Source organism: Eschrichtius robustus, chromosome 18 (genome assembly GCF_028021215.1).
Source record: "Eschrichtius robustus isolate mEscRob2 chromosome 18, mEscRob2.pri, whole genome shotgun sequence".
Classification (NCBI taxonomy): domain Eukaryota; kingdom Metazoa; phylum Chordata; class Mammalia; order Artiodactyla; family Eschrichtiidae; genus Eschrichtius; species Eschrichtius robustus.
The window spans coordinates 25,130,904-25,145,243 of record NC_090841.1 but is presented as its reverse complement, the minus strand read 5'-3'; the positions used below and the strand labels follow the sequence as shown (position 1 = coordinate 25,145,243).

At 35.7% G+C, this 14,340-nt stretch overlaps 1 protein-coding gene across 7 annotated transcripts in view; it reads left to right on the top strand.

Moving 5' to 3' along the window:
* DGKH (diacylglycerol kinase eta) overlaps positions 1–13,920 on the top strand; it is a 184,609-nt gene extending 170,689 nt beyond the window's left edge. For 6 of the 7 annotated variants that reach the window (XM_068526468.1, XM_068526469.1, XM_068526467.1 and 3 more), the window contains one exon: positions 635–1,407. In XM_068526468.1, coding sequence (XP_068382569.1) covers positions 635–687 — 53 coding nt within the window. In that variant the 3' untranslated portion in view covers positions 688–1,407. Of the gene's footprint in view, positions 1–634; positions 1,408–10,710 lie in introns of those variants that run through there. The other variant, XM_068526471.1, reaches the window with a different exon arrangement.
* The last annotated feature ends 420 nt before the right edge of the window (positions 13,921–14,340 follow it).

The following is a 14,340-nucleotide window of genomic DNA, read 5'->3' as shown; positions in this document are numbered from 1 at the left end:
AAGCATCAACCCACAGATACCAATGTTTATGTAATTGTTTATACTTACACATTACAAAGTATAAGGAATATTTAAATATTTCACTCAAATCAAAGGCTCTAAATGCAAGTTCAAATGCATTTGGATTCCACATTTAGGTCATGGGCACTGGAGTCTTCCTTGAGGATCAGGCCTCACTTGTAAGTTTAATATTTTAGCAAGGAAATGTATAGTTGTTTTAAGACTAATTGTGGATACCCTGGTGTCACATGTCGCTTCTCTCAGAGATCACAAAAGGACCTGTGTTTTTTAAAACAGAAAAAGAAGAAGAAGAAGAAAGAGGAAGTAATTTTGACTCTTAAAGAATTGCCCTTGTGTATAACTTATGAGAATGTTACATTTAAGAGTTTGTGTAAGATGTGATTTTTTTACTGGTCGGTAATTTTTTAATGTCAGAGTTTTTTTGGTTTTATAAACTTACTTTTCTAACTTTTACTTCCTAAATCATTGAACATAAACTAAAATGAATGAGCTGAATGCTAACTGTGTCATTAGCTAGTTAAATATTTAATCCTCAGTTTTTCTCTTGTCGGTAAGCTTCTTCCTCTTTCTTTTTTCTTTCTTTCTACCTTTTTTTCCTTTTTTTTATTTTTAGGACCTGGGGATACCGAAAGTGGGTCATATGAAGCGAATTCTCCAGGGAATTAAAGAGCTTGGAAGGAGCACACCCCCAGTCTGAGGTGTAATCATATTGGTGCTATTCCTTGGAAGGAAAGTAATTGCTACTTAATACAAAGTCCTTGGGAGCCATTGGCTGTTCTTGTAGTTTTCTGCCTAGATAAGTAAGCACCACTGAGGCACCTCTATGGCTTGATATGGGTGAAAATTTTGATTTGAGGTATTAGAAAATATTTTGTGCCAAAAAAATACATTCCACAAAGCCATTTTCTTATTGTGCAAACCTGACACATTCAAATATGCTCATATCAGTAAAAAGGTGGGAGGAATCTGAGACAATTGCATTGTCCAAAAGGTGGAATTGCACAATGTTTACTTTCCTTTAACCTGGTCAGATGGAATGTTCTTACCGTGCAACCCATAACAATATGTAGCTGAAACTTCTTGGGTTTCATTATTGGAGGCATTGGCTTCTTACTTAAAATCACTGGCTAGAAGACTAAGATGTAAATTAAGTGGTGTTTTGAATTGGTATCACCTCAGATTCCTAGCTCTCAGTGGTCAAAGAATATGGTTAAAACCCCTCAAATACTATGAATGAATGCAAATCTTAATGCACGATGTTCCTGCCTGAATTGTCTTTCTGTTTCTTGCATGTCACATTTAATATGTAACACTTAGCTTTAATGTCAGTTTTAATGGAATTTAATTTATTACTACCTGAGTACCTTTTGGTTGGCTAAAGGCACTTTTCTGTTCTTTGATGTGGAATTTTGCATAAATATTCTATATCTAAGAATTTGTGAACATGTGTCTGTGCCCTAATCAACAAATGATATATATCTTATGCAAGCCAGTTTTATACCAACCTATCATAAACAGTAGGTGTGCACATTCAGGAAATTCTCTGGATATTTTCATAAAATTATATGTTCTGTTGCCTAACAAAACTTATTATAGCTTTCCGTACCAAAATGCCCACATTCTGTTTTAAATTTTTCATTTCAATTAAATAATTATTTAATACTCTGTTTGCATCTATAATATAGCAGACTGTTGACATCCAGGAATTTCCCCAACGTCTCAACTGGGATTGGTATACTGATTGGTCACCCAGACTCACCCACTAGCTAAAGGGACTCCTGACACAAACTTCCCAACAAAAGAGATTTAAATTTTTTCTTAAGGGCTTTCCATTATTTATTATTATCTCACTTAATTCTTATATCCTATCAGGTAGATATTATTTTCCTTTTTGTAAACTATACTTTGGTCTAGCGCATGAGGAGTCAACATTACAATGATCAAAATCTTTGAAAGCCAAAGGCATACATATCAAAAAGTCACAAAAATGTCCTTAACTAAATTTTCTTTAGACATCATATACCAAAAAATTAATTCTAATGTTTAAAAATCTTCTATATAAGAGAAGTAAACAGGGTACTGACCTAGTGGTAACAATTTTCATAAAGTAGCCTTCTAGGTAGGTGCTCAAAAGATATACATATATACACATATACATTTATATGTACATTCACACTTGTGTACCTGTAATCTGAAATATACTCTCATTGATATTTTCTAGACATTTATTTGCCAGATGCTTAAAGAGAAATATCGATGGGAAAACATTTAAAATGAGCTATTGTCAGACATATAATTTAATTATATCAAAAGGGTTTAAATATTTGATGCTTATCCTTATTTATAACTTGAGTATTTACTAGTAAAAATCACAAAATTTGGGCATCTTAAAAATAAATGAAACTTGATGGGTTCCTGACCAAGTGTGTCTGACTATATATTATACCTAAGTTGTGAATAAATGGAAATTTTCCAAAGCGAATTGTATCAGGTAGCTTAAAAGAGCAAAGAGCTACTCACTTAATTTTAATGTTATCCGCACCTATGAAATCAAAGGTCTTCCTTTCCAGTCCCTTTTGGAGTCCCTCACCGTGCAAAGTATCCTGCTCTTTCAAGCACTTCCCTGTGAAATCAAAATAGGCAGACCAGGTTCTCAGAACTCTCTGCTGAGATCACGGATCCCTGTACACAAAAAGAAAAAAAAAGGAAAGGTGGAGGCAAGGAGGCAAGAAATCCTAGAAAAGAATGAATGAATGCAAAAATCGTTACCGATTTTCACTCTCCCCAAATTCTCCTTTGCCAATAGGAAAGATTATCTAGTTATCACATGTTCAGAATTTAAGAGTAAGATGTAAATGATTAGATTTTGTATTTGATGTTGCTTTTTCACTCTTGAGTAACATCCCTTATATATGTTGAACCTCAGTTAGCAGAATCCTTAGCTAGAATTTTCCAGCAAATGGCTTTTGGATGAGGGAAATTCTTTAAAATGACAATTTTGATCTTTTTGGTTAAATAAGAGCATTTTTCACTGTGTGCATTGTCTGTGCATGGCTATGTAGGACCCAAAGGACATCACTCACGCCTGTTTGCCAGGCTGGTGCCCTCAGAGCCTCCAGAGGCCACTGTCAGCCTCGCAGAGGAATCAGCTTCTCATGGTAGATGGGGTTACAACAAAGATAGGAAGAGCTTCTCCACGTGGCCTGATCCCAGCTCTGGGGAGTGCAGGTGGGGCCTCTGTGCCTTGGTCCATGCATAAGCTGAGGTGAGAAGGTCAACCCTGGGCCTGACTGCCAGCTGTAATTGCCGTCTTTCCTCCCCACCAGACTCTCCTGCATGTAGATAATTTGGGAGGGCTGGAGGGGAATCACAGCTAACATCCACTTCCTTTCATTTTCCTTCACTGCTCGTTTTCCTGAGGAACAACTTACTTGTCAAGAAAGGGACAGGGTCAGGCCTAAATAAAATTTCAGAGTACTCAATTTTTCTCTTCCATCTGTCCCTCCACCTCACTTTCTGAGTTTCTTGCTTACTTCCTGGCTTCCCATTTCTCCAAGTGCCCAATAGAGATGGTGGCTCAAATTCTCACTGCCACATACTACCCTTTCCTCATCAACTGTCCCACTACAGACTGACTCCTTTTATCTTGCCCCACCTTGGCACCCACTGTGGGTCATCTAGCCAAGTGTTAGGAAGAAAACAATTTAAAGAAACTGATTTTACAGTTTGCGTTTTATAAAAGGAAACTTACTAATCTAAATGAATTGATGGATTAGATCATTTGAGGACCATCACATATATTGCTCTGGCTGAGAAGAGGTGATCCCTGAATGTCTAAGATCTGTGCTGTCCTACATTGTAGCCACTAGTTCCTTGTGGCTGTTTAAAGTTAATTTAATTAGAAATTTAGTTGCTCAGTTGCACTAGCAACATTTCAATCACTCAATAACCATAGCAGACAATACAGATGTTGAATAGTTCCATCACTGCAAAAATTCTCCTGGATAGCACTGCTCTGCATCATTGCTACTCAAAATGTGGTCCATGGACCGGCAGCATCCCTGGGATGCTTATAGAAATGCAGAATCTCAGTCCATTCCAGCCCTGTTGAGTCAAAATCTTCCTTTTAATAAGATTTGTTGGGTGATTAGCCCTGGCCTAGATGCGTTTTTCTCTCTCCTAGCTAGGAGGGATCTGAGGTCTTCGAAGGTTCTCAGAGTAGCTTGCTGTCCAACCCACTGTTTCCTATCTCTTCTCCAACTAGTCCCAGAAATGAGCTGAAACTCATTCATCACCCAGCTGAGTTTTCTTCTCAATCCTTATTCCTAATCCAGGTTCTAGATGAGCCCTACCTACCCAGTATATATTTTGGTTATATTTTGGTAGATAAGGTGGCACACAGGAGATTGGCCAACACAACTGGCCTCTCTCCAGCTCCTCACCCCACGTCTAAGTCACTAACAATCTGCATTTGCTCATGTGACATTCTCATTTGTTCACAACTTAAGTCACAGGGAACATTTCAGAAGAATATGTACTGAGATAAGTAAAGACCGGGTTGGTCTCCAACAACCTGTACTTTTCACTTTCGTTTATCAGTAGATTATCCTATTGACATAGTTCACGCTTGAGGGCACATAGCAGCATACACACATTAAATGAATCACTAGGCATGCAAAAAAAAAAAAAAGAGAGAGACCCCAAATGATTACAAGTAAAGTGAATGTGTCATTAAGACCCTAAAAGAAGGCATGTTTTGCTAGACTAAAATCTGGCTTTCTTATTATGCTAACTTATCCTGATTTTCAGAGAGTTAATAATTCCTTAAAATAGTGCCTGAAAAATAGTATATTCTTGACCCTCAAAATACAAATTATTTAATTCTATAATAAGATCTGTCCCAGTGTGACATATGGTCAGTAAGCCTTTACTTTTTTTTTACAGTGATATAATTGACCAAAACATTATTGCCTAGAGATTCTTTAGCTAATTTTAATGAATAAAGAGACCACTACTTTAATCTCCATAGAAGTTATTTGTAACAGGAATTGAGGAAGGAAATACCCATGCAAAACTATGACTTAGAAAACTAGAGTGGAAACATCTCTACATCATTTCTAAAGTAAATTACCTATTATCTCCCACTGGGTTGACAACATAGTGGACTTTTCTGTTGTATAGATGTGAATTCTTTAAAGATACCGCTTTTCATTAAGCTGTAAAAACATTGCATCTTTCAACCCTGACAGCTAGGCTCTCTCCTGCTCCCTCCTTCCAAAATGAACTTATCTTGCATTTTTCAAATGCAGGTAGGATGAAACAATGGGTTTAGAGATTGACGATATAAGTGGCAGTTCTTTAAATCAGCTGAAAAGAGTAAGAAGTGAAGATTCCTCAATATTATTGGTCAATGGAATAGCTTCCCAAGTGGTTTCCAGAGCTTGACTCCCATGCCTCTGCTCTCACTGCCCCACGCCAAGTGCCATGGGGCCTGGGGCTTGTTTCTCTCTGCTATGGCATCTCCCCAGTGACTCTTGTATAGCAATCTCTGTGTCAGTTGGGTAATATGTTGCCTTTGCAATAGGCTGCCTTCTAAAGAAACAAGGAAAACTTTAAAGAGACAATGATTATTGATTTTTATAATACACAAAGCATTAATTTTTATTGTTATTATTGTTTCCTCTTTATTTCCTCCAAGTTTTGTTGAGAGACATCTCTTTTAGAATAAAAAACTGTAAAGGTTTATCGTGACAGAGAATGGAGAGATAAAAGACAGCTGGACTGTACCTATTTGTATACTTCTTTCTGTTCTTTTCAGGAAAAGAAGTTTAACAGAGTAACTGAGGCTGCCTTAAACTCAGTAACGATGTTTAAGAAAAACCCCATATTACTAATATAGATGAACAGGTTAATTCCCTTTATGTAATTAAGATTCTATTTACATATATTTATATCCTCTCCCTCTTAATTTTGTATGCACTTCCAAGTTTTAGTTGGAAAAATAGAAACCAAGCCACTACTTAAAAGTTCTAAAAACTCCACATAAAGTATTTCATTTTAGCTACAAGTTATTCATTGTATAGGAATTTATGAATAGTCTGGATATTTCATAGAACTGCATTTCAGGAGCAAGTTAATCAAACCTAAAGGAACATAGGGTTACTTTCTAAATGGATTAACGTAAGTTTCATACTCAGTTGATAATGCCACTGAAGTAGGATAATGCAGTTAGATATACAAGCTAAAAAGGAAAACAAATATATTTTGTTGTCCTTACTGTTTGCACTATTGTTTGCCACTGCTTAGCCATATCTATTTCTATATTCTAAGTATTAAGCTGATATGTAGCTAAAGATTTCTTACAGTTCTGGTAACTGGTAACTAGCGCTGTGAAAGGTTTTGGCGTTGTAACATTCCCAGTTTTGTGAGTTATATATTGTATATTGAAGATGACTAATAAATTGGAGTAATATATTTATCTAGAGCTGGGAAAATATATAATTATTTTCAAATATTCAAGTAAGTTGTATCGAATTTTTTCTTCCTCTTAAGTGAAATGAAAGTCTCAGTTTTACATTAAAATGTCTATTTATACAACAGGTTTCTCCTTTTACTGGTTTTATTAATTTTCATATTAAAATTTTTCTTATGTTTTTATACCAAAAAACTGGTCACGCTGGTGATTCAAACTGCCGAGATGTATTTTAGTTTGTAGGACTTCTGGCAGACAAAGTATTTAATAACAAACCAGCTTTGTATATTTTGTGGCTTTGGGGGCAAGTATTTTACCTTTGACTCTCTATGCGAGGCAATGCTGATATCAGCAAAGTCAGTAATAGACAGTATTACTCATACTCATCAGTAGAAGGTTTTTACAAGTTGTATAAATCAGTGCATTTATTTATTATGTCGTGAAATTTAATCTTCACACAAAATGCATATTCTAGATCTTTTCTTTGTTACTGCTGTTGCTTAGAGTGTAACAGCTCTGTTAATGATTTACTTACGTACTTGAAGTACTCATTTCTGTCAAACAGATGCCCAATTTTTTTCCGTGTAAAAATCTGATTCTTTACCATCATAGATAGCTGAAAAGTAATAGGGAGTCTGTTAAAAAAAAAAAAATTTTTCATGTTTAAAATAAATATGGAAAAAGGCATAAAGCCAAGAATGAAATCACCAATATTAAGTATTTACTGTAACCAAGGGATTTCATCATGCTATATTTTGCCAATATATATTTTATCTTCAAGTCAGGACTGCTTTTCTGTAGTAAATTTTCAATTTTTGTTTTAAAAGAGATCTCAGTGATTTATACTGCCAATATGACATTTGAATGAACATTAAAAATCTTGAACCCTCCAAATTTCACATACCGCCAGCTCTAGGTTTCAGGGTGTATATTTTTAACAGGTTTGCATTTGACTCTGGGCTGCTTTAGTCAGAGGACCTATGAGGGATAATGGTTTGTCTGTTTCTGTCAATTAAGTCAATGGGATTTTAATTGAGTTTTGAATTATTTCTGTTTTAAAATATTCTCTATTCAACTTTTAAAAAACTAAAAATGTGAAACATAATAGCACAACATACCACACAGAATAAAATCATGTTTTCAAGGAAGAAAATTAACTGTTCTGATTTACCATGAGGCTGTGTCATATACCAAAGAAATCATTTTAATAAACCCTAAATTCAACTGTTTTATTGTTTTACAGTGTAAGCAGTACATGAATTGTGAACTATTTAAGAACTATAGGAGAAGATTAAGAATTAATTTACTAGAATTTAAAAGACATAGAGTTTTATATTAATTTTATTGTTGCACAAGCAATTATTGAAGGCAGGAAAAAAGAAAATATATGAGAAACATTATATGGAAATTAAAGGAAAAAGGAGCTTGGTAATTTGTGAAAGTTTTGGAAATCAAGAGTTTGAACATAGGTATCTTTCAGTTTATATTATAAAAATGCAAAACGTGTGAGATGTATGGTGGGCACAAAACCACAAAAAACAAAAAAATGTCACACTGGTGAAGTCTGGGTTTGTATCTGTATCTTTTCAAAATAACCAGTGAGTTTAGGGAACCCATTCTACTGTTGAAATTTGTAAGTCAATTAAGCAGGTAGTTTGGATAACCTGATCATTTGTGTTTATTACATGAGGCAAATGTCTGTATTTTCTCAACTTAGTAAGTGATGTAGGGAGAACTAGTCAGAAGGGCTTAGCAACTTCCCAAAGAAGAACTCTGGTAAATGTAGGTCAGACCAGACCATACAGAGTAAAGAGATTGATTTTCATGAACCTTTCAAGGCTTAGAGCCTTGAAATTTGTTAGCAAGGATGGATTTTTCTTTCATTTGAAACAATAAAAAAGGATTCAAATTTACAATATTATGAATAGCTAAATTCTGTGATTCTGGAGATGGGAATATGGTTTAGGTTTATGGGGTTCCTCAACTGACTTTGGCACTGGCTCACTGTGTCCTTTCTACGAGCTAGATGTTTTGGTGCCTTGGTTTCCCTAATTAGAAATGGCACACAATATTATCAATTATAAGTTCTTGTTAATTTTTCTTTTACAAAAGGAACTAGGTAAGTGTGAATCATACTTAAATTTACTACTTCTTTCCCACTGTCGTTTTAGATGTATGGAAAAGCTTCCCAGACTTTATCCTATCACATGAAAATTAAAAGTCCAAATTAATATCCCTTTCTGTTCATTTTAAAAATAAGTGAAGTTACATTAGTACTATCAGCACCAGAGAAGGTTATGGGTATGTTCATCTGTGTACTACAGGTTCATATTATTCATTTTAGTATAGGCTAAAAACTCACTTCTAAAATCTTCAGAAATTTAGACTAATTTTTTTTACACTCACCCCAGACAACAGTTTTATAAATATATATTAGCTAAGACTTTCACATCTTTTCTTAGATTAACTCCCCAAAGAGGAAAATGTCTCTTTAAATCAGCGTTTTTAAAAAAGGAATACCGGACTCCCTTACCTTGTTTTACTCTGTGACGTCACTTACTTTCTATACTAAGTGAATTCTAAATAGTTTCCTTGCTGTTTGATCTGAAGCATGCATCACTACCTTCTTTGGCTAAGGAATGGTACTCTCTCATGCAAAGTACCTTCAAAACTTCCTGTAAAGAAACTAAGCTAGAGATTGTCTTAATTATTACCATAATGGAAATCTAAGAACAATTAAGGGGAAAAAATTAGAACAACCTAGTTAAAATTATTAAATATAGATAAGGGTAAATGAATATTGACTTTATTTTTCCCTGACATTTGAATTCAGTCACTGTCTGATCCTTGACTTGAAGATTTCCTTGCTAAATCTGGTATTTATTTACGACATTGGAGCTCCTGCTGCATCCCCCTCCCCTAAAAATGCTGGAATTTTAAGAGGGTGTAGGCTGCATGACATAAGGGAAAAGACTGAATCAGAGCTCATTTGCATGTATTTTGATCCGTCTTAATGGCACAACTTAGTTTTCATAATAACAGATCTCTAAATGATGATTCCAGAATGATTTGGTACAGTGATGGGAAAAAATTATTTTTCTGGGAATTTGCTTCCCACAGTGACCTGATATACAGTTGACCTTAGTATAATTAAAATTAATTATCATTTTAATTAGAACCTACCCTGTTTACAGATTTCCATTGTGCAGCAATTTTTAAATATACATAATGATGAGCATGAAAGAATTGCAAACTTGAGCAGTTCTTTTGTTTCCTTGCCTCCTTTTACTTGAAAAGCTTTCAGAAAGCTTTTGAGAGGTGACAGTTCTCATAGCAACGTTATGTGATTATGTTTTTCTGCCAAGACACTCATAAGCTAAAATGTGGAACAAAACACAGGCTTAACTTAATCTTGCTTTGGAATTGTATAAGCCAAAGCCTTTTCTATATCAAAGTGTTTTTTTAGTATTTATACAGTTGCATATTTTATTTTCTGTCCATCTCAAAAATTGAATTGACGTTTTATGTTGTATTTCTAATTAGTTGCAGTAAAGCAAGGTGCTAATGCCTTGGTTCAGACTTTTATCAGTACAAACCTTTACCATTTTTCTCTCCTATGCTTTTAATTTTTTTTTAATTTATTTATTTTATTTATTTTTGGCTGCGTTGAGTCTTCTTTGCTGTGTGCGGGTTTTCTCTAGTCATGGCGAGCAGGGGCTACTCTTCATTGCAGTGCGCGGGCCTCTCATTGCGGTGGCTTCTCTTATTGTGGAGCATGGACTCTAGGCGTGCGGGCTTCAGTAGTTGCAGCATGCAGGCTCAGTAGTTGTGGCACACGGGCTTCAGTAGTTGCAGTATGCAGGCTCAGTAGTTGCGGCACGCGGGCTTCAGTAGTTGTGGCTTGCGGGCTCTAGAGCGCAGGCTCAGTAGTTGTGGCGCACGGGCTTAGTTGCTCCACCGCATGTGGGATCTTTCGGGACCAGGGCTCGAACCCATGTCCCCTGCATTGGCAGGCGGATTCTTAACCATTGCACCACCAGGGAAGCCCCTCTTCTATGCTATTGCCATAGTTTTTCAGCGACCAGTTTTCCTACCTTCCTTCTCCCCTGCCTCTAGTCCATCTTCCACATGGTTGACAGATTGGTCTTTTTAAAACACAGATTTGTTTTGTCATGCCTCTGCTAAAAATTCTTAACTAGGCTCTCCCTCCTTTACAGCGTGGCAGCCTAACTCCTCAGCGTGATGGATAAGGGTCTCTATGACCTTGCCTCTTCCCACCATTTTTAGCATCGTCACCCACCATTTCCTCTAGAGACCTTTTGTAACCCAGGAGTTTGGAACTTCTCACAGTTCAGTGCTTTGGCATAATCACGTGCTGTAGATCAACTCATTCAAGACTCAGTTCAAATTTTACCTTCTATGACACTCTACCTGACTTCCCAGGCAGGTTAAGTATTTCACCCATGCTCCACAGTCTCTTGAAACTTCTTCTATTAAAATAACATCGCATTTCAATAATTCAATATGTATATCACATTTCAGTAATTCAATATATATATATCTGCTTGCCCACTACTGGATTTCTCTCTGTAGTCTCAGTGCCTAGCTAGCACATAATAGGACTTTAATAAATATTGAGTGAACGAAGGTAATATAGCGCCCAAACTTCTTTGTGTTTTTATACTTTCACAAATGGATACTTAGACTTCTCTGAGAGTCCATATGAGTGGGATGTGTATTCAGAAGCACACATAGACTCTGGGAGAACCAACAGAAGAGAAACAGCAGGGAAGAGCAGTTGCTTTGTGAAAGATAATCATTTGTTAGCTATTCATGAGAAATATTTACCAAATCTGAATTCTTGTTTCTAAAATTGAAGCTTAGAAAATTTTCACATAACTGCCAACTCCTTCTTAGTCATAATCCATAAATATGCCCTAAAGATGATCTCTCTTTGGCAGATATTCAGTGTATACAATCTACATAAATACATACACTAATTACCTACACAAAATAATGAGACTTGAGAAAGAATTTTTAAAGAGGTAATGAAGGTATAATTTTCTGAAAAATAGTTTTCAACCAGAGATAGAGACTGAATTTGTGCAATTTCAGGTCATCTATAGTTAATGATTATTTCATTTTTATTATGCAAATATAAGAAGGCTTGTTTGCCACTGTTATCACCCCATATAGAACATAAAGACTAAAAACTATTACCTAAGGGTCTGTTTTTTCTTTTGTGATTCTATAAAGGCTTTCTGCCATGTCTCCAAATTATGATAAAGGTTAACATAAAAAGCCCTTTATCGGAATTCCCTGGCAGTCCAGTGGTTAGGACTCTGCGCTTCCACTGTAAGGGGCACGGGTTCGATCCCTGGTCAGGGAACTAAGATCCTGCATGCCACCTGGCATGGCCCCCCCCCCTAAAAAAAAACAGCCCTTTAAAGTCAATAATTTTAAAAATTAGATAAATCCAAAATTTGCATGTAAGTAAATTAAATGGCCTCTTACTTCACTCACTTAATAGATATTTTTCTACCTGCTCTACACTTGACACTTGATTAACGCTGGGGATACAAAGAAAAAAAGACATAGCTCTTGTCTGATAGAGTTCAAGTTCGTTTTCATGATTATTCTTCTACAGTTTAAGAAATTGGGAGGACATGTTTTTAAATCAAGTATTATTTCTCAGATTTTTTCAGGGAAGTGGTCACTTTCCACCCAAAAAACTAACTAAATTCTGTGTCATAAATAAGTAATCCCATTTTTATGTCCACAGTTTTTGTATTTTCAGGTCAACCACAAATAATTTTTGACCATCACTTGTCAAGTACATCTTTCATCAATCCTATAGAACCCCATTTCCACAACCATAGGTGCTATGTGTGATCCAAGTGACTAATGAGTTTGTAGGAAACAAGTTCAATTTTAAGTCCATTTTAGGAAGGCATATACGCTGATTAATGACACACACACCAAAATATATGAAGTATACATTGGGAACCCACAGTAGAGGGAAATAGTGCTTTCTGGTATATTTCAAAGGCTCCACTTGAAGTTATTGGTTGACGTTTCCACCTCAGTTATTTTTAATGGGGAGTAGGGAGTAATAATATTTAACAGGTAGCATACTTATCTAAGCATATAGTAAATCTACTACTGGTATTTTTGTGCCGCAATGCACTGATATATAGATGAAACAGAACAAAAATATGTGAGTTATAAAAAATTAACTTCTCTGAATATTTATTGATGGTTAGGAATTGGGTTCCTTTATGAGAAGGAAAAAACTATTGTCAATAAGTATGGAAAAAACCTTACTTGTATGTACATTTACATATTGATAGGCATATTTGGAAGTCACCGTTTTCCATCAGTATAAAGTATCAACCATTTCTATGTTCTCTAGCAAAAGGAAATTCTTAGTTTGACAGAGCTTTACTCTTTGTTCGATGTTGTAAAAGGACCACAAAAAAAAAGAGGCTCAGAAGGCTGGACACTTGACCGTCATATTCAGCATATTCATTCTACCTTTCAATAAAGATAATCAGTCCTGGGACTTCCCTGGTGGCACAGTGGTTAAGACTCCGAGCTCCCAATGCAGGGGGCCCAGGTTCCATCCCTGGTCAGAGAACTAGATCCCACATGCATGCTGCAACTAAGAGTTCACATGCCACAACTAAGGAGCCCGCGTGCTGCAACTAACACCTGTCACAACCACATAAATAAATAAATATTTTTTAAAAAGATAATCAGTCATGATTTGCCTCCTATTTATCATCATGTTGAAAACCTAACAAATATTGTTCCTTTTGTCCCTTGCATTGCAGAAGATAGTTGGGATCTAGCCTTTGCCATATTATTTATAGATAAGAATTTACTACATTTTGGTAGTCTGTTTTGAAACTTGTATCTGAAAGATGGAGATCCTATCTATTTATTACACAGTGGGCTCTGTTTGCTGCAGAAAAGAGTGAAACTTTAAACTGCTTAGTACACTTGCCAGTGAAATATACCTGACAGAGCAGAGGTTATAACTTTAGCTCTAATGACTTTTAATAATGGTAAGAAAACGTGAGTTTTGTTTGTTTACATGCTGTTTACAATGGCATAATTTTTAAAATATATACAATTGAGATATTTATTGCATACTATTTTAAAGATGTTTTATGTGTTTTCACCTTTGGAATATATTGTTACAGTTCCTTATACTGATAATTTGGGTGGCTTTGTTAATGTAGCTAGTAATTTTTATGACTACTAAGTGACCAGGTTTCTGTGCCTTTTATTGTGGGATGCATGATTATGTATTTATTGTATGGAAGTCACTGATGCGTGTATTTTTGTACTTTGCCGAGAGTAATGGTTGATCTCGATGTACGTGATGATGAGAGATGCCTTTTCCAAAGGGCACTGCCTTGAGATCGTCCTTCTCAAATAAAAAGAATGCATTTGGACAATGTGTGAAGTCTCCATTCATTTTGGTTGGAATCTCTCTTTTTTTTTTTTAATTAAACCTTTTATTTTGAGGTAATTGTAGATTCACATATAGTTGTAAAAAAATAACAGAGAGAGAGAGAGAGAGATCCTGTGTACCCTTTACCCATTTCTCCCTGGTAATGACATCTTGCAAACCTATATATAGTACAATATTGCAACCAGGATATTGACACTGACACAGTCAAGATGCTGAAACATTTTCTCATCACGTGGACCCATAACAAAGATACCTCGTGTTGCCCTTTTATGACCACACCTACTTCCCTCCCGCCTCCACCCCTCCTTAACCCTGGGAAACCATTAATCTTATCCCCACTTTTATAATCTTGTCATTTCAAGAATGT